The sequence below is a fragment of the Sinohyriopsis cumingii genome, chromosome 16 (assembly GCF_028554795.1).
Source record: "Sinohyriopsis cumingii isolate HCF-2022 chromosome 16, ASM2855479v2, whole genome shotgun sequence".
In the NCBI taxonomy this organism is placed as follows: Eukaryota; Metazoa; Mollusca; class Bivalvia; order Unionida; family Unionidae; genus Sinohyriopsis; species Sinohyriopsis cumingii.
In genome coordinates this window covers 2,333,022-2,360,927 of record NC_142976.1, presented here as the reverse complement: position 1 = coordinate 2,360,927, position 27,906 = coordinate 2,333,022, and the positions used below count along the sequence as shown (strand labels likewise).

At 36.2% G+C, this 27,906-nt stretch overlaps 2 protein-coding genes across 10 annotated transcripts in view; both read left to right on the top strand.

Moving 5' to 3' along the window:
* LOC149779818 (uncharacterized) overlaps positions 1–13,148 on the top strand; it is a 154,279-nt gene extending 141,131 nt beyond the window's left edge. For 4 of the 6 annotated variants that reach the window (XR_016414931.1, XR_016414929.1, XR_016414930.1 and 1 more), the window contains 4 exons: positions 9,526–9,629; positions 10,154–10,272; positions 12,042–12,546; positions 12,970–13,148. The gene's annotated coding sequence lies outside the window, so the exon portion shown is untranslated. The remainder of the gene's footprint in view (positions 1–9,525; positions 9,630–10,153; positions 10,273–12,041; positions 12,547–12,969) is intronic. The other 2 variants (XR_016414928.1, XR_016414933.1) reach the window with 2 other exon arrangements.
* Positions 744–27,600, top strand: LOC149779817 (uncharacterized). 4 transcript variants are annotated; one of them, XM_089936482.1, is made up of 2 exons: positions 744–959; positions 22,167–27,600. In XM_089936482.1, exon 2 carries the CDS (start codon positions 22,180–22,182, stop codon positions 25,276–25,278), a length of 3,099 nt encoding a protein of 1,032 aa, XP_089792608.1. In that variant the 5' UTR covers positions 744–959; positions 22,167–22,179; the 3' UTR covers positions 25,279–27,600. The 4 variants fall into 4 exon arrangements, with proteins under 4 accessions (XP_089792608.1, XP_089792607.1, XP_089792609.1 ...); XM_089936481.1 differs by having other exon boundaries at positions 744–963; XM_089936483.1 differs by lacking the exon at positions 744–959 and adding an exon at positions 18,240–18,526.
* Positions 27,601–27,906: the final 306 nt, after the last annotated feature.

Sequence of the window (27,906 nt, the reverse complement as noted above, 5' to 3'; positions counted from 1 at the left end):
CAAGTTCATACAAGATGAGTTGATTGGTCACTTAAGGAGGTTCTCCGCCGAGGTCCAGTCAAAATCATCCAGGATCGCAAAAATGCCAGCTGATCAGGCGAAAAATTATCATTCGAATTCCTTTGAAAAAAATTGTTCGCGCAGCCATAAACATTATCTGAGGGCATGGTCGCAGACTTTACCAGTTAGGAACTGACTAAACAGCGACATAAATGTTGTTCGTTTTGTTTTACTTAAATAAATTTGAAAAAAGTGCAAAAGCCATGGGCAGCCAGTGCCAAACATGTAAAGTATGAAGTTTTTTAATAATCCTAACTGTGACATTCGTCAGTCGGTTGTTGTGATTTTGTACAGGTTATGTATTATGGGGCGATGTGAAAAAGGCTAAGGAACAGAGACTAAGTAGTCATTTCCTTAAGCAAAATTCAATATTTCCCCCAAGCGATATTTGGAATGCAAATTATCTCCCTTTGCAATGTACTTACGACCAAGGTTATAACTCTATATATATATATATATATATATATATATATATATATATATATATATATATATATACATATATATATATATATATATATATATATATATATATATATATATATATATATATATATATATATAATAGTTTTGATTTTATTTTCGGTAGTATATTTTTAAATAAAGAAACACTGCACTGTTTATTTTTTTTTAAATATAAGAACAGCCATTTCAGATTTAAATAGTAAGTGACTATTACGCAGAGGACATACCTTGACCTTGGAAATTCCATTAAGTTTTCTCCCTTTGTTTGAACGATGATTTCGTCTGGATTATCTTGAAACTACCGCACTAAACGTGATACTACAATAGCGGATAAAAGATGGCATGATATTCTGACATTTCCTTTACATAATCATAGTTGCATAGACATGTGATTCATGCCATTGCCATGAAGAGGTGACATCACACCAGATTATGTAGGTAGGTGGATAAATGTTCCCACTCTTTCTGCTATTGTAGCTAAAACATGCTCGTTCTCTAAGTAACTGAGCATATTTTCTGAAGTGAAAGCGCATGATCTTCCGTCAGTTAAATACGTTGTCAAATAAGTGTCAGTGTGGGACGAAGCAGAGAATAACATTTTGTATACACGTCGTTTAAGTGGCCAGATACGTTCGATGGATTTGTTATTTGTGTATGTCAGAGGTCGGCAACCTAGTTTACATAGCGTGCCACTTTTTTCCGGATTAATTATAAAATAAGCGGGCGCGTGCCACCAGTAAGAGAGTAACATTGTTAAAATCGAGATTTTTTTACTGCCCTCCCCCATGCCATCTTGTGGCATGCGTGCGGTGGGTTGCCGATCCCTGATGTATGTTTTGAAATTGAATTCATATTTTGAGTCTCATTTGCCGTTTGCAATCCCATCCCACCAACCTCCATCTCGAAGTAACGGTTTGCCTTCCCCATATATATTTATCTGATCCATTTGAAATTATGTGGCGAAATAAGTTACTGTCAGTGAGATAAAGAAACAGAAGGCTTTCTGCCACCCACCCACTCTTGGTCTACTTTCACTTTCCGTGCAACTAACATTACTACTGAGCAAATACATTCCCGGAATACACGAGTCATTAGAAGCCTTACGGCCATAAATTAAGCATTTCAAGGAACCTCTCTCTCTCTCTCTCTCTCTCTCTCTGTGTAATGGGAATTTAATTTATCATTGAGGAGATACTAATTGCTTTCAGATATCACACACTATGCCTAATAGGGAATTTAATATAGGAATGTCACTCTGGACCATAACGATAATTTAATATGGGAATGGCAATATGACCTCTAATAGGATTTTAACATTGTGGTGTTTTCTGACCTCAGAGGGAAACGTAATGTTAAATTGTTCATGAGTGTAACATACCCTTTAACTGACCAATACATATTGAAATTTTCGTCAGCACCCAGTTATCTATATCAGATAATCAACTTACCTTTTTTCCTATCTCCTTAACATAACTTCCCTATGACCCCATTATAAACAAAGTAAATCCGTATTCTTCTTAACATTCCATCATATCCCTTTGAAACAAACGTATTCCTTTACCACTCTCATACTCTATACAACATTATCAATAAATGGAGTGAAAAAATATTAGGATGAAAATAAGAACAAGCACGCACATTTATGGAAAGTGAGGCATCATTTTACAGGCATAAACATATATGCTCTATATATACGGTAGGAAGTCAGCATAAAGCTTCGAATCATTTCTAACCTTCTTTTAAGATTCTCACTCAAAGACGATATCTATGTTACAGGCAGAAACTTTGCAAATTAGCCACTATAAAACCAGTCAGACTGGGGTTTTCAGGGTCTCTTTTGGAGACAAATGTTATGCAATAAATATACTTACCGTAGCATTAGCTAACCTTTGTTTACCATGTATTGCATTGGTCGTCCTACATTTCATAATATGGGTGACATTGTGGCTGTATGTCGATAATGATGTTGTTTATTGCACAGTGAATGCAATTTGACATAGGAGCTGTTGAGACCAGAGTTGAATTTGCTGCAATGTCAGACGTCATAGTTTTGGCCGTATGAATCCCAAGCAGAGTTTTAGAATTTTTGTACTGTTTCCAGTTTTTAACAATTCACTTGCAGTAAGATAAAACCACGCATCCAGTGTCTCGTCACCCAGATTTATTTATTTTCATTTCCTGTCAAATCCATGAATGTTAGTGGTTAGCATCCTAGATTCCATGCTTTGAGTGAAAATGTGGTTGCTTGACGAAATTGTTATAATGGATATAGTTTCAGACGAACTCAGAATTTGGACTTTATGAATGCCAAGTAGAGGTGTTTGAATTTTTGTAATTCTGTTTTACCGTTAGTGGAACCAAATTTTGTTAGAAACAAATGATCATTGGTATGTAAACCAGATTTTGTTGTTTTAATTTAGGGAGTCGTTTATGTGTTTTTTGTTTTGCTTAAAATTTGTCCAGCCTACTTTTGGTACAATGATCGATTCACTCTATGTCGTTTTGCTTTCTTCTAGTTTTTTATTGTGTGATGAATCAAAATATGATGTTGGGGATTTATAATATTGGTCGCATTATTAAATTATAACATAATGTTTGGGTGAAGGTCTGATCTTCTTGCAAAGTTATGATATTGTTTGCTATTCGGGTTTGAAAATAGCAAAGCTAAGATGTTATTGAAACGTTGTGGGTTTGTGTATTTCGGAAACGGCAAACCACGATGTCAGTTCCATTTCTGATACATGGAACTTTGCATATGACAAAGCGAAAACCGATATTGCGATGTTTTTCTATTCAAGCTTGAAACAAATAAAGTTCAGATCGTGTACGTTTCTGATTGTGTGAAAACAGCTAAGTTCACGGTCACTTCATTTCGTGGCACATGAAGCTTCTAGCATGGTGTGCTTTAACATCCCTAGAAAGGACATTTTGTACCTGTTAATTCTGTCTCACTGTGGACAGAGAGCAAAGGCCCATTTCAGACATGCCTTGATCACTTGAAAGCGTCACTACTCAAATTTTAAACAAAATGAACATCAAACACCACCATTCTAAACGTGTGCGTGTGTATTATGCATATTTAATTAATATTATATGCTTGAGTTTTGTTTGTGATTGAGGGTAGAGTTTTTTCTACCTGATTTTGTCATTATTTAAAGATATTTGCTTCGATTTTAGTTCAAGGCCTTACCTTCATTACGAACGTAGAATGTTCTGGAAGCAAACTTGTTGACAATGTGGTGGAATTTTCCATCGGAAATTTGGGTGTTCCATAACAATCTATTGCGTCTTAGGTCTAGCGGATATTAGCATATACTGGACTTATGCTTTTGTCACGATTTTAGGATCGAATAAACAGTAACACAAGAAAGAGTGAAAACAACAAGCTTTGAAAAATACAATAATTTATTTCCCTGGAAACATGCAAAAATGAAAAAAATTGAACTTATGGTTTTATAGAACCAAATCCAAAAATAATCCAAGAATAATCCAAGAATAAAATTTTAGTAGTCCTAATAACAAAATGTTCTACTGATTTCACGTTCGAATCCCGACGAAGAATCCAAGATGGAAGACGATGACGTATGCTGCAATCTGCATTGTTGAAGTCTACAGTTCCTTGTAGAAACAAGAATTAGCACTCCAGTTTTTGATAGCTGAATAAATGTTTATGAAAAAAAAATCATTGTTCATCAATTTCACATGAGCACACGTATTTTCCAAAAAATAAACAAAAATAATCCTTTCGAATCCACGTAATCTGAAATAATTCCAAACAGCACAACATACAACTTCTAGTGTAAGAAAAGGACCAGCTGCAACTGGGAATAATTCGTCAAAACAGAGGTTATATGGTCTTCAAAACGTAAACAAGGGTCACATGATCATCTTCTCGAAGGTAATAGAAATTAAGTACCTGTTAAGGATAACGTCTACCCAGTGTGACCCTGACGAAAACCAATCATTTTACTCTAAGAAATAAAACAATTAAAAAAATTGTTTACATCTTAAAGACGAAGTCCCATCATGACCTCGACAACAACCAATCATTATAAATTAAAATAGAACTTGTTTACATGGATGCTACGAATTTTTGAAACAAGGTCAGGATTTAGATCAACACCTGGTGTTTATAAACTAATAGTCATGGTCAAACTATTTTCTGAAAAAATTATCATCTCTAGTGAATAAATTTACATTAGAATATCATGTAATAAAAAATATTTTTTTAAAAAAAAAAACTGGCAAACAAATAAATTTAAATAAATAAATATATATTAAATCAGATACAAATAAATGAAATATACATATCATTCGTCACCAAATTCGTTCATTCCTGTTTCATATCTGGTTTTGGTAATCTATGATCACAATGCGCAGTTGTTTCAGATATAATTTGAGAGGTATTATTTATTCAAATTATCCATTGGAATGACAAAGTGCTTTTTGGGCTTAAACACTACTTTGGATTATTGAGAATTCACTAAAAGACATTTTGGAGTATATCATTGTGGTATCATCAGGACATGACAATTTCATCAAGCCAGTTTACAAATGTCTGTTTGATAGTACAAAGAATAGTACCAGAAAAAAAATTAAGTATATGAAAACACAATCAAAGAAGTACTAGTAGGCCTATTAGCGTATAGTGGACTAGTTCTACATTTCATTGTCGAAAAGCAAACGGAAGAAGAGAGCCTCGATCCCTCAGTTTGAGGGGAGTCGGAATCATAATTCATTGGATGCGGCTGTGTCAATGTGTCCTTGGAGACGGCAGTTTCTCAGCATGATATGCACAGTAACCAAAAATGTGTTTAAAACAACAACAGTTACAGTCAAGAAAATCAATGCGATAAAGATCATTAAAGACAAAACCTAAATTCATACCATAATGTCAGCAGATAACACCAAAAACTCAAGTTTTAGCTGTTTCATAGCTTTAAAAGGTGCGGTGTGGGTGCGAAAATACCAGCAGCACAACCATTACATTGCACACGGCCTTAAGCTGCAAAAATAATGACATTATTTTCAGATTGATAAAGAAGAATGCAATTAAGAATCATTTATTGTAAGACATCAAACATTGAACGTTATATAAGTTTTCTTTTTGCTGGCTCGAGGTTGCTATGGCAGCTGCTTTACAGGGCTAAAGATGTGGTGGTGGTGTGTACGTGGGGGTTCTTTGGTGAGTTTCCAGGGTTTCCGGATTCCCCAGACTGAAAATAAAACCCAAAACAAAAGAGTACACATAAACGCACAGTCAATTGTAACTTGAAATTTTGACTATCATTTTATTCTTGTGCACGTTTATTGGGTATTATGCACACTCTGATTAAATAGACAAAGACTTTTGCTTTGGTGCCCTTTCGGGTTAAGTCATGACCTGTTTGAAAGCTTGGACCACCCCCTTACAAATGACCTGATCCGGCCCTCGCCTGACGTGAGCAGGGTTTTGTACCTATTTGTTTCGGACTTGCAGGAATAGCAAGACAATTCTTTGTAGCTCTTACCGCTCCGGTGGCCTAGTGGTTAGAGCGTCCGCCTCGGATGCGGGAGGTCGTGGGTTAGATCCCCGGCCGAGTCGTACCAAAGACTTACAAAAATGGTACTAACAGCTAAGAGGTTAGTGCTAGGACTGGTCGGCCCGGTGTCAGAATAATGTGACTGGGTGGGACATCATGCTACATGTCTGCGGCTTGATGCTCCAGTGCTAGACATCACTTTAAACTGCCACACTGCAGATATCGTAGCGATATGACTGAAAAATTGTTAAAGCTACGTTAAAAATCCAGATCTCTCTCTCTCTCTCTCTCTCTCTCTCACACACACACACACACACATTGTAGCTCTTCTTTAGTGCTTTGGGCGCAGCTTTACTGACGTATGTTGCAAAAGCTTTCAAAGAAATGCTAATGTCCAGCAACGTTTTAAAACACGATGAGACAGTAATCCTTCCTGTTAGTAGGTTGAACAGCACGAGTGACATGGTAAATATGGCAATAAATGAAAATTCAATTAGAAATGTAATATGATAGGAAAGAATTAAATCTGGAAAAAAATTGACAACACAAAATGTAAGATATTACATGTAGCGCATTTGGCGTTAAACATTCAAACAGCTTTTGCCAAAACGGCACACACAGAAAACAAGACCCACTTCAGGAGACTACGCTTCAAAAAGTAAATAACATCGACTAAATGTTGGGCCCGATGGATACTAATAAAGCGAAAGAGTGAAATGTCATTAAATGACTTCTTCATGCATGTATCAGGGTGCTTTGACTTGAAATTCCATATGTGAGAAATTAATCAGCAAGGAACAAGTTTACTACATAGAATTCTCCTACGATACCGTTTGATCTATGTAAAGTATATGCGGGTTCCAGTATAGAATGGAGATTCCCATTACGTCATTGGACACGCCGGTATAGCGCCATATACATGTATGATGGAGCTTGGTAAAACTAGGCCAGGTCGGAAATTCCCTAGCGCGACAATACTTAACCCCAAACGGGTTTTAAACGATAAAACTAATTCTATTGCAACAAACACGCATATGAATAGTAATAATTAAGGCGTACCGGACAAAAGCTGGTCCAATGAGAAAGTTGCAGTTGAAATTTCGATGTTTATGTCGAGTAATCCATTATCACGCGTTGGATCAAATTGCATGTCCTTAAAGTTCCATTTTCTAGATAGAGATTTTCGATTTTATTTGTTGAATTATACAGTGGTGGTTTAAAGTTCTATTTCATATGTCGACGTTTTACAGTGTATATTTTGGATTACACATCGGTGGTTAAAATTTCAATATCATATGTCAAGAATCCCCAATTCACACGTTGTATGTAACTGTTTGTGATGAAAGTTCTATTTCATATGGTGAGTATTTAGATTTCATCTTTTGAATTTCAGAGCAACGAGGGCGACCTCTAGCGAAGAAATTCATAGTAATTCTCGAGCTGTGAATGGTAACTTACATGTAAATGCATGAATATATGTAATGGTGCCACATAATTGAATACACGAATGATGCATCTTAAATACTTGTTGTTGTTGTTGTTGTTGCTATGGGGTTTAACGCCATTTTTCAGCACAAGATACATGGCGGCCAGTATTAATGGTGGAGGAAGAACCCGGGAAAACCCCGGAAAGAACCACCGACCCACGAGAAGCTACCGGCAAGCTTTCTCACATATCCACATTGACCGAGCCCGAGACTCGAACCCACGTAGGCAGAGGTGAGATGGCAGTGATCCGTGACGGAGAGCGCTTTAGACCACTCGGCCACTCGGGGCCCCTCTTAAATACTAGATATTATTTTGAATTGAATAGACACTGTAATGTTACTTTCAACACCAACACATCATTTCACCATATAAAGATAACAATTCTGACAAGTACAATAAAATGTCCAACCAGAGCTGTCATGACATTGAAATTTCAACCACCACCGTGTAATTCAAACGACTCAATATAAAACCTCGACATAGAAAATATTACTTTCAACCACTACTGTTTAATTCAGCAGATACAATCTAAAATCTCGACCTAGAAAATGGAAGTTTAAGGACAAGCATTTTTGATACAACACGTGAAATTGTAATTCTGGACATATGACATTAAAATTTCATCGGCAACGTTCTGATTTGATCAGCTTTTGTCCGCTACGGCGCCTCATACGGCCCAACACTTGGGAGAGTTCGGTATAACTGGGTTGAATTCTCTGTTAACTCAACAAAACTCGGTAAGGTTACTAAAGGGAATCTGGCAAGCAAAGTACAGACGCTGAAGTGCATGCATCACTGTATGTTCAACTGTAATATATTTGGCGTCTAGGTTCCTCAGACATGACGGGTCAAATTCACCGAACGTTACTGAGGAAGAGAGGTTTGATTTCAAAATACGCATTTATAAGACAAACGTTACAGGACTTTCAATGTGACTCACCTCCCTCTCCCCCACGCAAAAAGCGACGGTATTTATTGTATTAAGACACGAGACGTTGCGCCCTTAACAACCGCCAATAGCTAATCGTTGCCGTAGACGCGTGTCATGCGACCCATCAAAAGCCCGTGAACACAGATGCTATGAAACGATCAAACACGCACAGAACAACGCTAACGCATACATTGCAACGAATAATGAAGATCTGCGACAAAATACACATGGACATTACTTAAAGTTACATTTGAAACATCATTAAGTGTGTATTAACTGCTGCAAAGTGGAAATGTGTTAATTCAACATTGGAGGTGGAAACGTAAATACGCTTGTAGACACATGACTTAATAACCGTCTTGGTTCCTGTTAAATAAAGAATAACGAATTCATTATTTATATTCTACGAATAAAGTTTATTATTACAACACAGCACACTGTCAGCACGCAGTTACATTGGCCCCTTCTTAGTATGGAATTTGGTCTCCAAATAGAAGAATCGACAAGGATTTTAAACACGTGTTTCTCACTTCCGGTTAAACAGCATGTGAGCGTGGATAAAATGTCTACGTCTAGATACAAGCAGGCATTAGCGGATGAGGTGAGTACAAAAGAGAGAGAGAGAGAGAGAGAGAGAGAGAGAGAGAGAAATGGCAGAGACAACATTTAAATGTTAAACATGGTCTGTTTCGTGATGAAATTAAGGCATGAGTGAATAAAATAAATATGTTTGCTCTATAAATGACCATGAACACTAGTCCGTTTGTCAATAACCTTCGATTTTAACAAATCAAAAACTTGCACTTATTCCCACAATGCAGGACACCGTCTTACTGCCTAAATAACGGCGCTATGTAGCGTGTAACGGAGGTCGAACAATATCGAAACAAGTAAAATTTTCAGGGATATCTCACACAGTTAGCAGCTCATGATGGTTAAAAGGATGACAAGTATCTTGCACAAAACGACGCTATCTAAACATTTTCTTCAATATTATTATATCTTTATTCGTTTCATTAAAGAAACATACTTCAGCTTAATTAGATTTCTTCATTCCAGGCTTCCATCGCATTCAAACCAGCTTTAGTGTAGGTCAGCGGAACATGAAAACACGTGAATGTGCTTCTGTCAGAATTTGAATTTATTAGAAAAAAGACATCAGAGTAAGTACAACCCGACTAATGTAATATGATTTTAATTTGTAGGAAAGCATCGATACGGGCTGCCAAATGTTTGAAACTTTCTGGAAAATTGGACTTCTCGTTCAGATATTAATTGAAATAGGAACACACTACACATCGCCGTTATTTAGCCGGTAAAACCTAAAAAAACATAAATATCAGGGTCGATTTTTCAGTGTAGAACTATAAATACTCAATGTCTATGCAACTTTAGCACTATGAAATACATGTTATGTGGCTTAAGGTCAGCAAGTGAAAACTTGAAAACATGATTATTTATGATTTCAGTTAAAAAATGACTACCATCATGAAATGAGCGGACATGTCCTCAGTATTCATATTACTTTTGATAATAATTAAATATTAAATAGCATTCTGAATACAAATAATCTTTACTTGTACAATAATTTACGTACAAGCCTTTACCCGTACTTTTGACAATAATTTATACTCCATAAATCATATCACGGTATGCTAAATACACATATGCCAATTTTATCTTTCAGAAAGAAAAAATACTTCCCACAACCATCTTATACAAGAGGGAACAGAAACTCCAATGGCAAGTTACCTTGGAAATGTAACAACATAAATTTTGCAATAACGTCCAACAACACCATATTTTGTAAGTACCTGAGTAACCCAAAATTGTTTTAATTAAATTATATTATGTCAGCCGGAGTAGACGTACCAAGTACTTACTCTAATTGAATATTTCAGTTTATTTACATCACAAGTACTCTGAGGTACTTATGTTACATGTAAGAAAATACAATATTTTCTCACTAGATCAATATATAACAAACAAACTTGGACACAGTAACATTTTCTAATTGCAGAAAATGTGAAGGCCTGTATATACGAATAATACAAATGTCAGCTTTCCCGGGGCAAGCTGACTGGAAAATTGAACTTACCCATGAAAAGTTTGAACTTGCCCCAAACTTAATATTCGTTCATGAGTAGATCATTAAGCCCATAGAAAGGAAATTGCATTATATTTATTGAAACATTTGATTCCTTGGTGTCTCTATTGGCTCCTCACAATCATATGCCTATAGTTAATATTATCTAAAAATGCATATGTAAATCATCCACGTAGATGGATATGTAGATTAGAAAGAGTTCAAAAGTAGACATGGTTGGAAGACCAAAAGCAGACATGTACATGTATATAGACAGATAAAAGGTTACAATAGTTAGAAAAGATATTGGAAATAGCTACATCGTTAAGAGAGAGAGAGAGAGAGAGAGAGAGAGAGAGAGAGAGAGAGAGAGAGAGAATTAAAACAAGACTGTTTATAATGATTTATTAATATTCCCAACACAAGGATTTGTGAACATTCTTTCAAGTCACCTTCAAGTCAGAGAAATGCATAAAAATATTTGAGAATCCGACCTTTCAGAGTGGTTTTTGAAAGTTTATTTTTGTCCATTTAATTGTTTGTCAAACAGTAGGCATTGAGTCACATGTAATTGTTACGTAAACAAAATATCATGTGCAAGTTGTTCCTAATATATTCACAGTTTTAAAAAGCCTCCTAATAGTCAATCATTAAAGACGATTGGTTTCAAACACACATCTGTCAACGCGATCTCACGAGTTGTACTGTTAGCAATTACCACCACTAGGCACAAGCTGCCCGAAACCAACTATAAACCTGAACGTGGGCGAATCCCAGATGCTAAATATATCATAATTTCGATGTAATTGACAAGTTAAAATATAAATGTATTCCGTATTTGTCAAAACATGTTTTTTTTTTTATATATATAAATATCACGTCTACTGCATGGGAAAATGCGAGACTGATCTTAACATTGACTAAAAGATGGAAATGACACATACAATAAATGAAAGTGACTGTATGCCAGGTATACAGAAGCATGCGTTGCATATACCCCAAATAAATGTGTTGTTTTATGTATTGTGGCAAGATCTCGGGGTATACAACTTGCAGAACATAAAGCATTAGGAACTATACACGACCCCTTCTCGGTAGATTAGCAAGCACAGAGTTACTGACCGATGTTCAATAAAACTGTTTTGGTATCTTGTATCCGTCTCTCAATTTTGAAGACATTTTGTCCGAACCACAATTGAACATATCCCGGGAGTTGGGCAAGTGGATCTGTACATCCCTGGAATGTTCTTATCAACTAACGATTAATAAAGAACCCAAGAAATGAAAAAAAGTAAATAGGACCATGAACTTAAGATAATATTCTGGTCACAATTTAACTTAAACTGGTCAAAATGTATTGGTTAATTCATTTTACATCATATATATATATATATATATATATATATATATAACTAAATACTCAAATCCTATTACGGTATATACTTAAATTGAAAATATCATAATATTGTCTTATATGTTCTGCTTGCAGAGAAAATAAATTCAAACAAAAAATAACAGGAGATGAAGAGAAGAGAAAGACAGTGAAGAAGAAAAGAAAAAGAAACCAATACAGACTCTATCCATGAATACAGATGAAACAAAATTTTAAACAAGAAACAATGTCTTTTTTCATTTTTTTTTAGTAAAACAGTTAATCAGTTTTTCTCTGTTTCAAAGAAACAAGCCTGGTAAGCCATATAACTCTGCTTCCATCAGAATCGCCATGCAGCTATTTGTCGATATATTCTCACCCTAGAAGGGACATCAAGGTACATTGTTGTCAGGCGTAGATGCTTTCAGATAATAAGAAAATGAACAGGATCACGGTCGATACATTTGAAGCTTCAGTCTAAGGCACATTGTTTCTGCAGAATAGGAACATTTTTCAATTCGCGTGTTTGCTTGTCCTGCCGAGCAAACACATTACAACATTCATGGCACTTGTAACCATAGCTACTCTACAGATCCAAACATCAGTCCAGAAAGAAGCGTAGGTATGTTCTCATATAAAGTACGATCCTAAAAATTAGATTTATCGTCATCATGAGTTTTAATCACTAATAACATTTGAAACCATGCTGGTTTATATTCAGCATGATATTCTGATAATCTGTTGTGATTCACCACCTTAGATTTTAATCTAGGTTTTTCTTCAACTCTGCAAACAACATAATTGAGACGTTTAATCACCTTACCAGGGACATTTCGGTTTTCTTGAAGCACCAGGTATACCTGCAGGATTACACAGCCATGCAGCTTCATCAATATTGAAATGTTTAAGCACAATTCCTCTATCATTCTTGATCTTCATTTATTTCAGCAGCGAACTGTAAATTTAGTTATGCATAGTCAAGAAATTATTTTCTTTTTGAGATCATAGGCGTGATCAGAACTAAAGATTTCTGAATTATTTTCAGGATTACCAAATATGACATCAACTGGTAAAGCAATGTCTTGACCCAGCATCATAGCAGACGGAGTGACACCTGTGGACTCGTGCACAAAAGCTTGCAAACCATCAACAAAAAGAGAATGACAGTATCCTAATCTCTTTGATGTTTAGAAACAATAGTCAAAAGAATAAATTCTATGGTTATGTTTGTTCTTTGGATTATACCATCTGACTGTGGTATTATTTGGGGAGATCTGCGTTGTCTCAATGCCCATACGATTATACATTTATGCATGCGATTCAAAGTTTTGAACCTTGATCTGAATGTGGTCGTTTCGGCCCTCCAGAAACTGTAACAACCAATTTATTTGCCACAGTAGTTTCTTACAGATTTCTCATGGGATAAGCATCTGTCCAGTTTGCAAAATAATCACACAGATTACATGCAAATATGTACTACAAGCTCGAATTCTATGTTTTACTGTAACTCTTTGCACTGACGCTTTCACTTGGTAGTTTCGAAGGAATTTTCATCTTTGTATCTGGATCATTTTATTGATGTGCAGATATCACAGATTTAATACAAGTGACCTAATCATCAGAGGGACCATACCAAGAGAATCGACTTTTAACTTCATTCAATAGTTTCTATATTCCTAAATGTCCTGCAGTGGGAAAATTATATAATTTATGCAAGGTTATGGCCTCGAACAATTTGGCAAAACTATTTTCGAATCTGTTGTCTTTCATACATCACTTTTCAGTTTTAGTTACTGTTTTTCGTCACATATTTCTAAATCTTCCAATCTATGACAACGGTATTTCATACCATTACAAGGTGCTACTTCGGCACAACTCTTTCCAAGCTAGAATCTGACCAATTACAAGATCTGACTTTTGTAATTTAGTCATTTTCTCTTTTGTGATTCTACTCTCGTACAAGTGCTTTTCAGATTCCTTCACCAGGGAGGTATTGGTATGTGTGATGCATCTTGTACAGTGATATCTTCAATATTTGTACAAAAAACTCTTGCATCTACATTGAGTTGTACAGTGATATCTTCAATATTTGTACAAAAAACTCTTGCATCTACATTGAGTTGTACAGTGATATCTTCAATATTTGTACAAAAAACTCTTGCATCTACACTGAGTTGCACAGTGATATCTTCAATATTTGTACAAAAAACTCTTGCATCTACATTGAGTTGTACAGTGATATCTTCAATATTTGTACAAAAAACTCTTGCATCTACATTGAGTTGTACAGTGATATCTTCATTATTTGTACAAAAAACTCTTGCATCTACATTGAGTTGTACAGTGATATCTTCAATATTTGTACAAAAAACTCTTCATGTATATCAATATCGATCCATTCAGTAACTGTTGTTGAATCAACCAAAACATTTTCGCCAACTGCACCAAGTGAGCAAGGCCTATTTTGTCTGTTAACCATGTCAGCAGTCTGCTGGGAGTGATAAACCCCGGTTTCTCGTGATGTTTTTCTCGCTATATATACGTTAGACAGCATACAAACGGAATCAGCAGCAATATTCACGGTACATATATCAATTTAAATTTCATACACTTTAGTTATTGTATCTCTCCATAATGTATTATAAACCTCCGGGGTTTCGCTAACTAACGGCATATCAGAGTAACAAATAACTAGAGAAGAATCAGTCTTACTTTCATTTCTGAAGGAGAGTTAAGAAGAGTGATTTGTAAACAAATCTGGCAAATATTGATCATTCGTGTGACCCTTAATTGATTCGTTTGCAGGTTGTGATCTAACTCAAACTTCCTTAATAATTCAGACCCAATCATATCAGCCAGTAACTTCTGACTTTTTCTCTGCATGCAAACAGTATAAATATTCTTGATTACAAGGTGTCAATATTTGAATGAGTGTGATCAGCACGCTGTTCAATAATCATGTCACAAACAGACAAACTCTTAAGAAACCTGGCCATTGGACTTCAGGATTTTTAAAATTCAAGAACCAGCCAAGTGAACAATGACCGGTGCACACTGTGAAGTGTCAACCATACAATTAATGGTGAAAGTGTTTAACTTTACAAGCAACTGCAAGTAACACAACAATACTTTTCTGATTTTCTAACAGTTTTACTGAAGTACGCTATCACCTTCTCTGCCTATTCCGCAACTGAGACAACACATCACCCATACCACGCTTACTTGCATCAGTGACAACAGGAAATCGACGATTAGAGGCAGGGCATACTAAAATAGGAGATGTTGTTAGGGTATTTTTAATTTCTGAAAAGCAGAATTACATTCACATGTCCAGTTCCGATCTTTTTCTGTCAATCGATGCAAACGTTTAGCAGTGACATAAAGTTTTGAATTTTTTCGGTAATATGAGCATAGTGCAAAACAACTCCTGACTTCTTTGACATTCTAAGGCAATGGTCACTCGTTGACAACTGCTGCCTCTGAAGGGTCATTAGTAATGCATTCTTCAGTTATAACGTGACCTTAAAAAGTAATTTTGACCTAGAATATTACACATTTCTTAGGTGCTAATTTCAAATTTGCTTCTCTTAACCTCTGAAACACTTGATGCATACTGGTTAGTTCTTCACTGAATGTGTTGGGAAACACGATAATGTTATGGAGGTACAAATACAAATATTCCAGGAAAACCCAAACAAAGCATGTTCTGTTAATCTCTCAAAGGTACCTGGATCATTTCATACTCCAAATGCAATTACACGAAACTAACTTAAACCTCATCATGAAGGCTGTTTTAAGGCACATTTTTCAGCACCTTTGACTTGCAAATACCCACTTTTTAAGTCCCAAGTACTAAACCACTTACAACTGGACCATTGTATCATAAATACATCGCAGAGGTTAACTATCTTTCACTGTGTATCATTCAACTTATGAAACTCAGTTCAGAAACGTGTACTGCCATCACCTGTCTTCACCATCACTACAGACGATGCACATGGACTAAAATAGACCTCTATGATGCCATGCATCGCCATTGCCTCAGTTTCTCTCTAGACTATTTCCCAACTAGATAGTGGCATCCGTCTTGGATTTTGCTTGATGCGTGCATTGCCTTACATCATAAAGTTTCTTTTGGAAATAAGACTTCCACTCAGCAGTCTTCTGGCAGGAAAGTATTTCAGCCTAATACAAGCCCTTGTAACTCTCAGTCTGACACATCTTTTAAAAATCAAGCTTCTGATAAACTTGATCAAATATCCTTGTCTCTTCCTACGTGTACCTATTGCAAGATAAAAGGACACGTTATTGTTGATTGCTTCAAATTGGAAATAAGCATCAGAATCAAGACAGATCTATTACAAATGCTCTTATTTCTAAGAGGTTAAGGTCACGGTCATGTATTGAAAGCAATACATTTGTTGGGTCTAATAAACGCCAGTCTGATTTTATTATGGAGAATTATGAACCATTCATGTCAAAGGTTTCTATATCACTCTTGGGTGATTTGGCCAATTCCATCCCTATTAACATTTTAAGGGACACAGGGGCTTCTACGTGTCTTTTATCGTCAGGTACTGTGTCTTCTTCTGAGAAGTCTTCTTCTAATGATAGTTGTCTTATTCAGGGAGTAGAGTGCGGCTTTGTTAATGTTCCTCTCCATTGTGTAAATTTGTCATTAGACTTAGTCTCAGGACCAGAGACGGTCGGAACAGTGTATGTTTCACCAGTTGAAGGCATTCATTTATTATAAGGCAACGATCTAGCTGTAGATAAGGTTTTGGTTAATCCACTTGTAACTGAAAAACCTTGTTTGGATCAGATAGTCGATCCTATTGAAAATGAATTCCCTGATTTTTATCCAGGTTGTGCAATTATCAGAGCTACGGCAAAGAAAGCGCTTGAGAATGATGTTGATCAGTAAAGTATTCCTTTAACTGACACATGTATTAGTCAGGGTTTTGATGAGGTCACTTTCACTTCTTGTTTCGATCAATCAAAGTTATTGATCACAGCGGTCCTCTTGTAACTATTCATTCTCTTTATTCAAATCAGGGTGACAAACAACAGTCAGTTGTCGTCGAACAGGAAAATAATCCTGAGATGTCCTGTTTGTTTCAAAGGACCACTAGTAAAACTGAAGTCACTGAAATACCTGTCTGTTATATCATTACAAATGGAATTCTTATGAGAAAATGAAGACCTCCCGAGGTACCTGCTGGTGATGAGTGGTCAGTGAACTATCAAAACGTACAGGCAGGAGATTCTTAGTCTGGCCCATGAGACTCCTGTGGCTGGTCATTTAGAGATTAATAAGACGTATCACAAGATCTTCTATTGGCCAAAAATTAAAAGTTACGTTTGTAAATACTGTAGATCTTGTCAAACTTGTCAAATGGTAGGAAAACCCAATCAGTAGATAAATAAGGCTCATCTGCAACTATTCCTGCATTTGACGAACCATTTAGTAGAATAATGGTAGATTGTGTTGGTCCCTTACCCAAGACCAAGTCAGGTAACCAATAATTGTTGACCATAATGTGTGTGTCAACAAGGTTCCCTGAGGAAGTTCTTTTGAGGAATATTCAATCTAAAACAATAGTAAATGTTTCGATAAAGTTTTTTAATACTCAATTTGGCCTTCCCAATTCTGTGTAATCTGATCAAGGTCAAATTTCATGTCTGGAATTTTCCAGCAAGTTATGTATTAATTAGGTATCCAACAATTCTAATCTTCTACCTATCACCCTGAGAGCAAGATTTCATCAGACTTTGAAAAATATTATTCCATCATATCGTTTTGATACGGGTAAAGATTGGGATGAAGGCATTCGTTTACTATTGTTTGCTGTAAGAGAATCGGTTCAAGAATCTTTAGGATTAAGTCCTTTGGAACTAGTTTCTGGACACGCTGTGCAGTGACCATTGTAATTATTAATAGAGAAACTTCTTTATAATAAAGATACTGAAATTAATCTTTTCGATTATGTTTCCAATTTTATGTATAAGTTGTCGAAGTCTTGTGAGGTTGCAAGAGCGATTCTGCACTCTACTTATTAAAAAATGAAACAGAGTTATTATAAAAACTCAAGGGAAAGGAGTTTTCAGCCTGGTGATAGTGGTCTGGCTCTTTTGCCCACACCACACAGCCCTTTTTAGGCCAAGTATCATTGTCCCTACATAGTTGAAAAGAAAGCAAATGATTTAAATTATATCACTAATATTCCTGGGAGGCGAAAACAAAAACAATTTTGCCACATAAACATGTTGAAGGCGTATATTGAGAGCGATAGCCAGATTAATCATGCAATTAATTTAGTTGTACCTATCGCACTCAGTGAAGATTTACTGCTTTTGAAGTGACAAATATTCGGAATTCAGAAATCATGAAAGATCTGGACCAAAACTTTCACATTTGCAACTACAAGAAAGGAACAAACTTAAACATTTATTATTTGAATATGAGCACTTATTTCCAGACAAGAGCAAACAAAATTTTCCTTGACGATGAAATTGTAAATTCTAAACCTGTGAAACAACACTCGTACAGGATGAACCCTCTCCAACAGGGATAATTGAAAAATGAAATTCAGTATTTGCTGGTAAATGATTTCACAGAGCCCAGTAAAAGTGAATGGAGTTCACCATGCATAATTGTTCCGTGTGAAGTTCTATGTGACTTCCTGTTATGCGTTGGGGTGGGATGCTCCGAATATTTATTTGAATTACTGAGGAATTCCCACCCTGGCTCGTTTTTGTAGGAAGTGAAATTAGTGATAGAGAGAGGTAAAGCTCCGAGCCCCCAGTCAGCAATACCGACAATTAAATTATTAAGAACACAAAGGTTAAATCCAAAAGAATAACAATTTAATACAAATTAAACGATATTAATTTCTCAACCAATCTACTTCCTCTCGACCGTGTGACAACCTATTTCATCACGTGATTATAGTGTGAGATGGCTTCCCCAGTACTAGGTTTCTACTCATCTGTGTTTACTACGCCAATTGCTTCCCTCCTTCCGGCGTTCTCCGATTCTTCCTGTCCTCTTCCCCTTTTGTCTTCTTTTCTCCTCCTCCTTTCTTTCTCTCTTTCTACTTCAACGAGGCTTGTTCCCCGCCTACTTCTATTCTCTATTTCTCCTTCAACCAAGCTTGTTCTCCGCCTACTTCTAGCCTGTCTGTCTGAGACTCGGGACTTGACTACTCTGTCCCCAAAAGCTTCCTACGAAAAACACAAGGACGTTAGTATTTGTGTTAGCCATCTCTCTCACACTAAATCAACAATCAATCAATCAATCAGATCAAGGTAATCTACATCTTTGGTCACGCATTCGTGCACATCGAAAAACACACATTCTTATAGAAACAACGTTGCAATAAGAGCGGTATCCTACTTATCATACAGAAATCACTAAATTGCGTCACATCAATATACATATATTTCCTTAATCTCATTATTCTCAACAATATCACAATAATCTGACGCATTTCTGTACATTACACTCCCACAAGTGTACACAAATATTCAAATATTCATATTATTTAAATTTACACACTGCAGCCATTTTACAAGCTACAGTTTAATTCACAATGGCAAAATCTAGAATATCACATGAATAGGTACGCTAGTTTACTACGAAGTAACTAAATAGCGAAATACAATATTAATTCTGACGAGCGAGCAATCTACATAATCATGGCTCATTTCTCAAGTACGCATGTAAATTAAACAATCAAAGGTAATTCTACGTACTAACGATTCTAGTAAGTAAATATACATACTGCACTTAATTACAATGCCGTAACATTCTGCAACAATCGAGTTTTCACGCCAAATCACGAGTGGCTCCCTCGGAGTGAGTATATTCTGCTTTACCAGTACGGCGGCTTACAAATCACTAACTCGTTATCAGTGCAAATGACTGTTAAGTTCTGGTTCGAATTGATGGCCCCACCCTTCCTTAGTTCTGATTGGATAACAATTCTACCCCCAGTCGGTCCAGATTAACAGACGAGCCTCAGGCCATCTGTCAAAGCGGGGAGATTTACAATAGCGTTGAGGGTCCTTTGTCCTTAGAACAACGCTTCTAACATCTATATGCTAGTGTTAACACCTAACGAGGGGGGTGTTCTTGTACAAACAAAATCGCCGTAACAGTGCAGGGCCGACATACTCATTGCGCTAACCCATTCCTTTGTTCCTGACTTACGTAATCGCGGGCAGTCAAACATGACATTCCGAAACCGGATAAAACCTTCCATATGTGCACTGATTATAGGAAGGTGAATAGTGTGACGGAAAAAAATTAATTTCTATTACCAAGAATCGATGACTGCTTTGATAAGATCGGAAATGCCAAGTATATCACCAAATTTGACCCTCAGAAAGGATTTTGGCAACTTCCACTGACGGAAAGATCAAAGAAAATTTCGGCATTCGTGCTTCCAGATGGACCTTGATTCAGAACCAGTAAGAGTTGTAGTAAATAATTTTTTTTATATTATTTCTCAGAGTAAGATTTATAAAAAGGAATCAAGGCCATACTTGGAGTACATGACAAATAACATGTATGAATTTGGTTTTTCCAGAGGACTGACCCACATCCGGGCATCTGTTTTGCGTTGTAGATAGATATAAGTATTATTGAGGTTTTGAGAAAGAATGGTCATTAGTGTCTAAACCCTTGAGAAGTTAAAATGTTTTATGTTGTGACCAGTTTTGGGGCTAATTATTTTGTTTAATTTAATTTATTTGGATTACAAGTTAGTATACCTTGGAAATACAAGTTCTCTAAATTAATTCTTGGACAAGGACAGTTATCAAAATTTACACAGAATTCAAACACTGGAATATTATTTTCTGTGATTCAACAAAAAACCGTTGACACATTAGTACAACGCTGACCACAGCATAAGTCATCACCTTACAACTTGAATTTCATTGGGATTCGAATTCAGTTTCATTAGGAGTTTTTATTACTAGGACTTCTATTTTTTAATTCTTGTATTATTCTTGGATAATTTTTGGATTTGATTCGTAAAACCGTAACTTCTTTTTCTTATTCTTACCTTCTTTGTCTAGGGAAATAAATTATTTCTTAAATTTTATAAAACTTGTTATCTTCATTTTTTTCATGTCACGTTTTGTAAGAGCCTTAATACGTAACAATATATGTATATATATATATATATATATATATATATATATATATATATATATATATATATATATATATATATATATATATATATATATATATATATATAATCTCCATTCACAGGAGATAAGATCTTCCCTTCAAATTCGTATTCAGCATCATGAGCTGCCTGTGACACGTTTCTAGATATTGGAACATACTTTTAGAAAATGTGTTGATTTCTCAGTGGAAATTAAATTAATAATTTTTGTCAGAATGCTTCAAATTACTTAATGTATTTATCATTCAATTCTGCATTAATTCCACTGATAAACTGCATTTGTCCTTTTTTGTCTTTAATCCAGTAAACATCTTCATTATCAACAATTTTAAAATATGAATGAGTTAATACATTGACTAAATCAACGATTCATCGAATCCGTTGACTTATTTACCGAATTATTTCAAGTATATATATATATAAAAGCTGTATAAGTCTTTACGTTTAATTAGTTGCACCTTGTGTTTTGATTACAAATCTTTAAATAATGCACTGAATTTTATTCTATTGTGGTTGTAACTAATTTGAATATGAAATCCACTTCAAACTTGAATTTTCTAACATATAATTACCTTGTCTTTGCAAGAAAACGAGACATAGAATGACCTTTTTGCTGTAGGCATAGTGCTTACATTGGTGGACTTGATAGGAAGGGTTAGTTGTCAACTTCCTCAGTGACATGAAGAAAGTGAGGGACAACTTCAGACCCCTAACACATAATGTGATATAAAGTAGAAAACTTTGAGCAGATCACTCCTAGCGTGGTCGTTCAATCTGACACTAGTTCAAGATTTGTTCAATCGGAATAGGACAAGCAAAGGGATAAGAAAGTCTGTATTATATTATAGTTTTGCTATGCAGCTGCAGTAAAATTGTTATTGTTTTGACCGGCAGATGTAGTGATTGACTTTTCAGCTCGATTTCGCCCTTGAACGCGGAAAACCTTTTGGCCTGTTTCATCTTTCCCCAATTCGATGTTCTATACCTATTACAAAATCACAAGAAAATAAATCTGTCTTCATTTTGACCTTTTCTTTTTCAGGTGAACAAGCAAGATGACGGAAGAAAGGGAAAAAGCCTTTCGGAAAAGAATGGAGGCTTTTCCATCTCACTTTAACCTGGATATCAAGTTCGGCTTCACTCCTGCTAACAGGAGAAACATAATCAAAAAATTGTCTGATGAAATGAAAACTACTGGTTTCGAATTAGAAGCTGAGTGGACGAGAGCATTTAATATTTTGTCATTTCTTCACTGGCGCAATGGAGACTACGAAAACGCAAAGATGTACTCAGAGAACGCGTTGTTAAAAAGGCAAGAGGACGTTATGGCCCTTGCCAACCAGGCATGGATGCACTGGAAGAGATACGAGGTTTCTGAAACACAGTGCATATTGGAGAAACTTCAGCAACTACAAGGTAGGCGAGATTTGATGATTATTAGTAAAGCAGAGCAGGCATTCGCGTACACTAGGTTAGGTCCAAGGTATTACAAGAAAGCAATAGAATTATTTCAAGATGTTATTGCCTCGGCAACAGAATTCAAGCTTGAAGAAACGTACATCAATTTATGGAAATTCGGAATAGGTATTTCATTGAAAAGACAACTCAATTTTGTAAATGTATTTTCTTTCGAACATCTGTCTACTCCTATTGATACCTTCAGAGACGCAGTTTGTGTTCTGTTCGATGTTGCACAGAATGCTAACACTCCCCGATACAAGGCACGAGGTTGGGTAGCACTAGGAGAACTTGCTGATTCAATTCATAAACATAAGATGCTCTCTCAACAAGACATGGAAGGTTTACCAAAGGAATTCACGCATAAGACACCGGAAGAGTTTTTCGACACTGCACTTAGTATATGTCATGATGACGTATATGTCCTTGAACGATATGGAAAACAAGCAAGATACTCCAAAAACTATGACAAATCTATGCAACTTCTCAGATCGAGCGTTGAAATAAGGGGAACATCTCTTGGTCACCATCATTTGGCCAAAGCAATAAGGTCTGCTCTAAACAAAGAGATCGGGGATTCTGAGCGTAAAATATCATGTGAGGTCTGTAAGACCTATACTCAGCAGGTTTTCTACACTCCAGTTATAAAAGGATGTGATGGGGGATATAACAAATTTCTTGAAATTCAAAATGCCAGACGAAATTTGTTTCCAGATTACGAACAAAATATGGAAGGCCTTGGTAAGGACAAACTACTTGGAAATAGCAGTGTTGTTGAAAACAACCCAATATCTTTATCATCGAGCCAGAGTTCAGTTACACCAAACTCCGCAAGCATTAAATGCAGGGGCTCAATTCAAAACGATAGTGGCATATTCTCCCTGAAGACGACAGGTGATTTGACCGCGAAGTTAGCTTTTCTTAAGATGTCAGATTCAACACCTTCATCTTATCTTGAGAGTAATGAATGCCATGAACTTCAACGACAGGCATCAAATACATGTAGTGATGGTGATCAGGCAAGCGCAGTCGAGAAAGATCTGATGATCAGTAGTCGAAAGTATTATCCATCAAGTGTTGGTAACCTAAAAGGACAGGGGCATTCATCCTACGGAAGGTGCAATTCTGACAATTCTTTTAGTGGCCTGGGCTATCAGAATATGCGGTCTTTGCACAGTGGAAGAACCAGAGGTGCACAGGGTATCCGATTCGGTGGAAGACGAGGAAGAGGGCAAATATGGGGTAGGAGCCAAAGCAGTGAAGATTTTCAGAGCCCAGCATCTACGTCCGAAGGAAAAATTTCTAGGCAGATCAGTTCTCCTGGAGGACAAGACAAACTAGAAAATCGATTTTTCATGACATCATTCCAGTCACAGCAGCGTAAAGTTATCATGCCTATAGGATCTCCACAGAAGGTTCTGCGTTACCCGCCAGATGACAAACGAGTTGAGGAGATTTTGTATCATTTGAAAAAATCTCTAGAATATGCTCCATCAAACTGCGCTGCAATGTATGACAAAGGGCTTCTATTTCGATCGTTGGGTCATCTGCAAGTTGCAATTGAATTGTTCATAAAAACTAGAACCCAAAAGGATTGTTCACCATTGCAGGCCGTATTATGTATGGAACAACATGCCCTTTGTTTACAGGAGATAGCAGAAATGGAAAATGAACCTAATAAAATGGAAGCACTAAACACAAATGTGAAAGAACTACTATTCGAGGCGATGGAACAAGCTGCGTCTATCGCAACTCGGGTCCCATTTTACCAGCCGAGGGGTACGGCCTTTCCCTCTCTCAAAGAGATGCTTCTTCGACAACCTAAAGGAAAAAACAAGACAACTACTCTAAAGGAATTTGCCAGGTTGTACGAATTAATTGGCAAGTATGGAAAAGCTTTGTCATTTTACAAAACAATCTCCGAAATGAGTGAAAAAGATTCCAAGGACCCGGAAATCCTTCTGAAAATGGCACAGAACTATGTGAAACAGAACGACTTTCGCAATAGCCTTCTATTCTTTAACCTTATAGAAGCATCATGCACCAGACTTGCCGATGACAACAGAAAACTCTATTTTGAAGCTTACCTAGAGGGCGCTCTTTATGCTTTAAAACAAAACAACGTAAAAGAGGCGACATCAAGATTCAAAAGAACAGTTCGGTTTTGCAGCCGGAGGAAAATGATCTCTGAGGGTGATGATGAGGAATGTTCTTATGACATTCATATACAGACATCGATGGATGGAGAGGAAAGCGGCTTGAAACTGTTCGATCTATTTACTAAGACGTGTGGGTTGAAGGTATCATTAAACGACAATCAAACGACAGAAGAACTAAAGTATGATGGGATCTATGAAGGAATCAGTGATATCATGGAACAAAGTTGTCTGATTATTTTTATTTTTGATGACACTAGTCTACGAAAAGGAGACTTTCGATACTACATTAATATGGCTGTCGACTTGAACGTTGACAGCAACTTGGGAACTGGGATTATTTCTGTCTGCCTCGGGGGGTTGAATGCTCCCGTGGAAATAAAATCGTTTCCAAAGTATTTACAGCCGCAACATCTCAGCTTTTCTGAGAAGACGGAAAATGAAAAATATCAGTGGATGAGGGAGTTTTTCTGGAAGGCTGCAGAGCAGACGTTTCCCCCATCGATGCCAAATGAGACCGACAAAACCGATTCTGATTGATTTTGATAAAGAAGCTTCGTTTTCGCTTTTTGTCTGATAGGGCATATTTGTGAGTTACACCATGACATGAGATGGATTCAAAATAGGTTCAATCTAATTGAGAAAAGTAAACATACCTTATCCAAACTCTGGTTGCTGTCGAGACCACGTCTAAAATCACACACGCGTCTGGCGTTGTCGTCTAAATTTCTCAAAGATTGTCCTGTGTATATATTTATTACACTGTTCTATTGATTCTGACCATACTTGTCGTGAATTATTATGATGCAAAGACAATTCATTCTTCGACATACTCAGTCACTCCTTGTTGTCAAGTTCCCAGCCTTATATAGTTTACGTTCGAATTCCTTCATTTTTTCATTTGCTAAGAGAGTTCCGAAACCTCTCATGGATTTCAGTCGCATTTAGCACGAATCATTTTAAAGCCAAACCAATTTATTCTACGATAAAACTGCACGGCCTTATTGCGTTCAAGGTTGAAATGTTTTCTCATTTGTTTATTTATATTTTCTAAACACTTTGATACATTCTGCTCGTACCATCCATGAATCATTATGCTATGGCAGTTCATTCAGCGACATGCTTGCTTGCACCTTTGGTCATGAGGTCAAGGTAACACACTTCGAAATTTGATAAGAAGAGTTTGTTTAAAGGTGTTTTCTCATTTTGGTATATTTTTGTTGTTGTTGTTGTTGTTGTGGGGTTTAACGCCATTTTTCAGCACGATAGGCTATACATGGCGGCCAGTATTAATGGTGGAGGAAGAACCCAGAAAACCCCGAAAAGAACCACCGACCCACGAGAAGCTACTGGCAGTATATTTTTGGATTTTTGTCATACTGGGAACGAGTCATTATGAAACTAAGACAAATTATACTACAATATGCTCTATCAATCTTTTTGACATTTTCATGAAAGTCACACATTTGCATGAATGCTTTATCGTGGGTGCTACCTGTGGGCCTTTTGTATTTCATTTTGGCCACACAAAAAGCAGAAATGTGAAAGTGTGGTGAATACGACCATGTCATAAAGTTGAAACGCTTTGTAAATATCAGTATTATGAAATTTGTTTGAAGAATTTTAAATTTTGCTTACATTGGAAAATAAAATGTCAAAAGTTATGCTTATGACGTGTGAAAAGCAAATGATTGGTCAATGCTTGGTTAATTTAGTATAATATGAATCTCAAATGATGACTAATGGTACAATAATATTCATATACATGTAAATAGCGACGACTGTTTACAAGGCACAATACAGGTCACAATGGTGTATAGCTTTTTTCAGCCACTTTCATTCGTTCAAGTTATCCTAAGAAAACTGTATAGAGAAAGCCAATGACAACAATAGAAACAACAAATAATCATTAAGTATTATGCATGACAGAAGTTCTGACACGTACATTACGATATTTTAATTTCGAGTGTGAACAAATATTTGAAAGAAAAAAAAAATGGATCAGGAAATCCACTAAAAAAATTCTAAAGAAAGTATTGTAATACCAATGACAGTACTTTCAATACCAATTTCAAGCTTGTCGAAATAAGATGTTTTATAAATCACGAGGACATCCACTATAATGACTGTATTCGACATTGACTGCCTTACTTCTTAGGTACGAGGGCACGTAAATACAGAACTGGCCAACCTATTAGCTGACAAGTAGTTTGGAGTCCATCAGAACGATTAGATTTCAGTGTAGATACATTATTTCTGTCATTTTGAGACCCATAAGTGCCGTTATTCATCTGAAAGTGCCCTAAAATTACAAGTAATTCTTTAATCAATAATATTTAATCCATAATCCTTTAGTTGAAATAAAATTAGAATTTTAAATTTTCATTTAGATTATTTTCTGTTCCTGATAGGAATTGTCTGATATTTATTTTGATGTCGTTTTAGTTTTTTTTTGTATATTAAATGCATGTTACATCTATCCTATATACGTTACTGATTTGTTGCTTAGCTCCTTAAAAAAACCTGTTAATGACCTGTCTCCTCTGTGTACAAAATGTATAGCTACAGCACGATAGCATTGGCAATTGTTTGAATAAGTTAATCTATTCGCATTCGTAATTAAACATATTTAACATCCAGGTACAACACACATATAGCCATTACCCGACTGCAATAAGAATTTGCGAAATATCTTAGATATGTTTCTCTCTCTCTCTCTCTCTCTCTCTCTCACACACACACACACACACACACACACACACACGCAAAACAACAACAACAACAACAACATTTCATGACGAAGCAGATATACTGGAGCATAGATCATGAAACTGGGTTGGAAAATAAAGCACATATAATGTTGTTTTGTTTAATTGTATTATTCCATCTCTGTGTATTACCTGATGTTGAATGTCATTCTTCTTGTGACATTTTTTTAAATCAATCAATGTTCTTAATCACCTGAAATTGCCGAAATCACAAGTTCGCTTGAGGCTTTCCATTCATCACCACAGTTTGAAGTCCCCCATTTGGATCGAGTTTAGCAGCCCAGCAGTATTAACATATTCCAAAGTCGTCGACAAGATTCAACATGTGCAACAATCCAACGACAAGTTTCACATCACCGATGGAAAAGCGAAACTGTTCATAACCCACATTTCTCTCCCC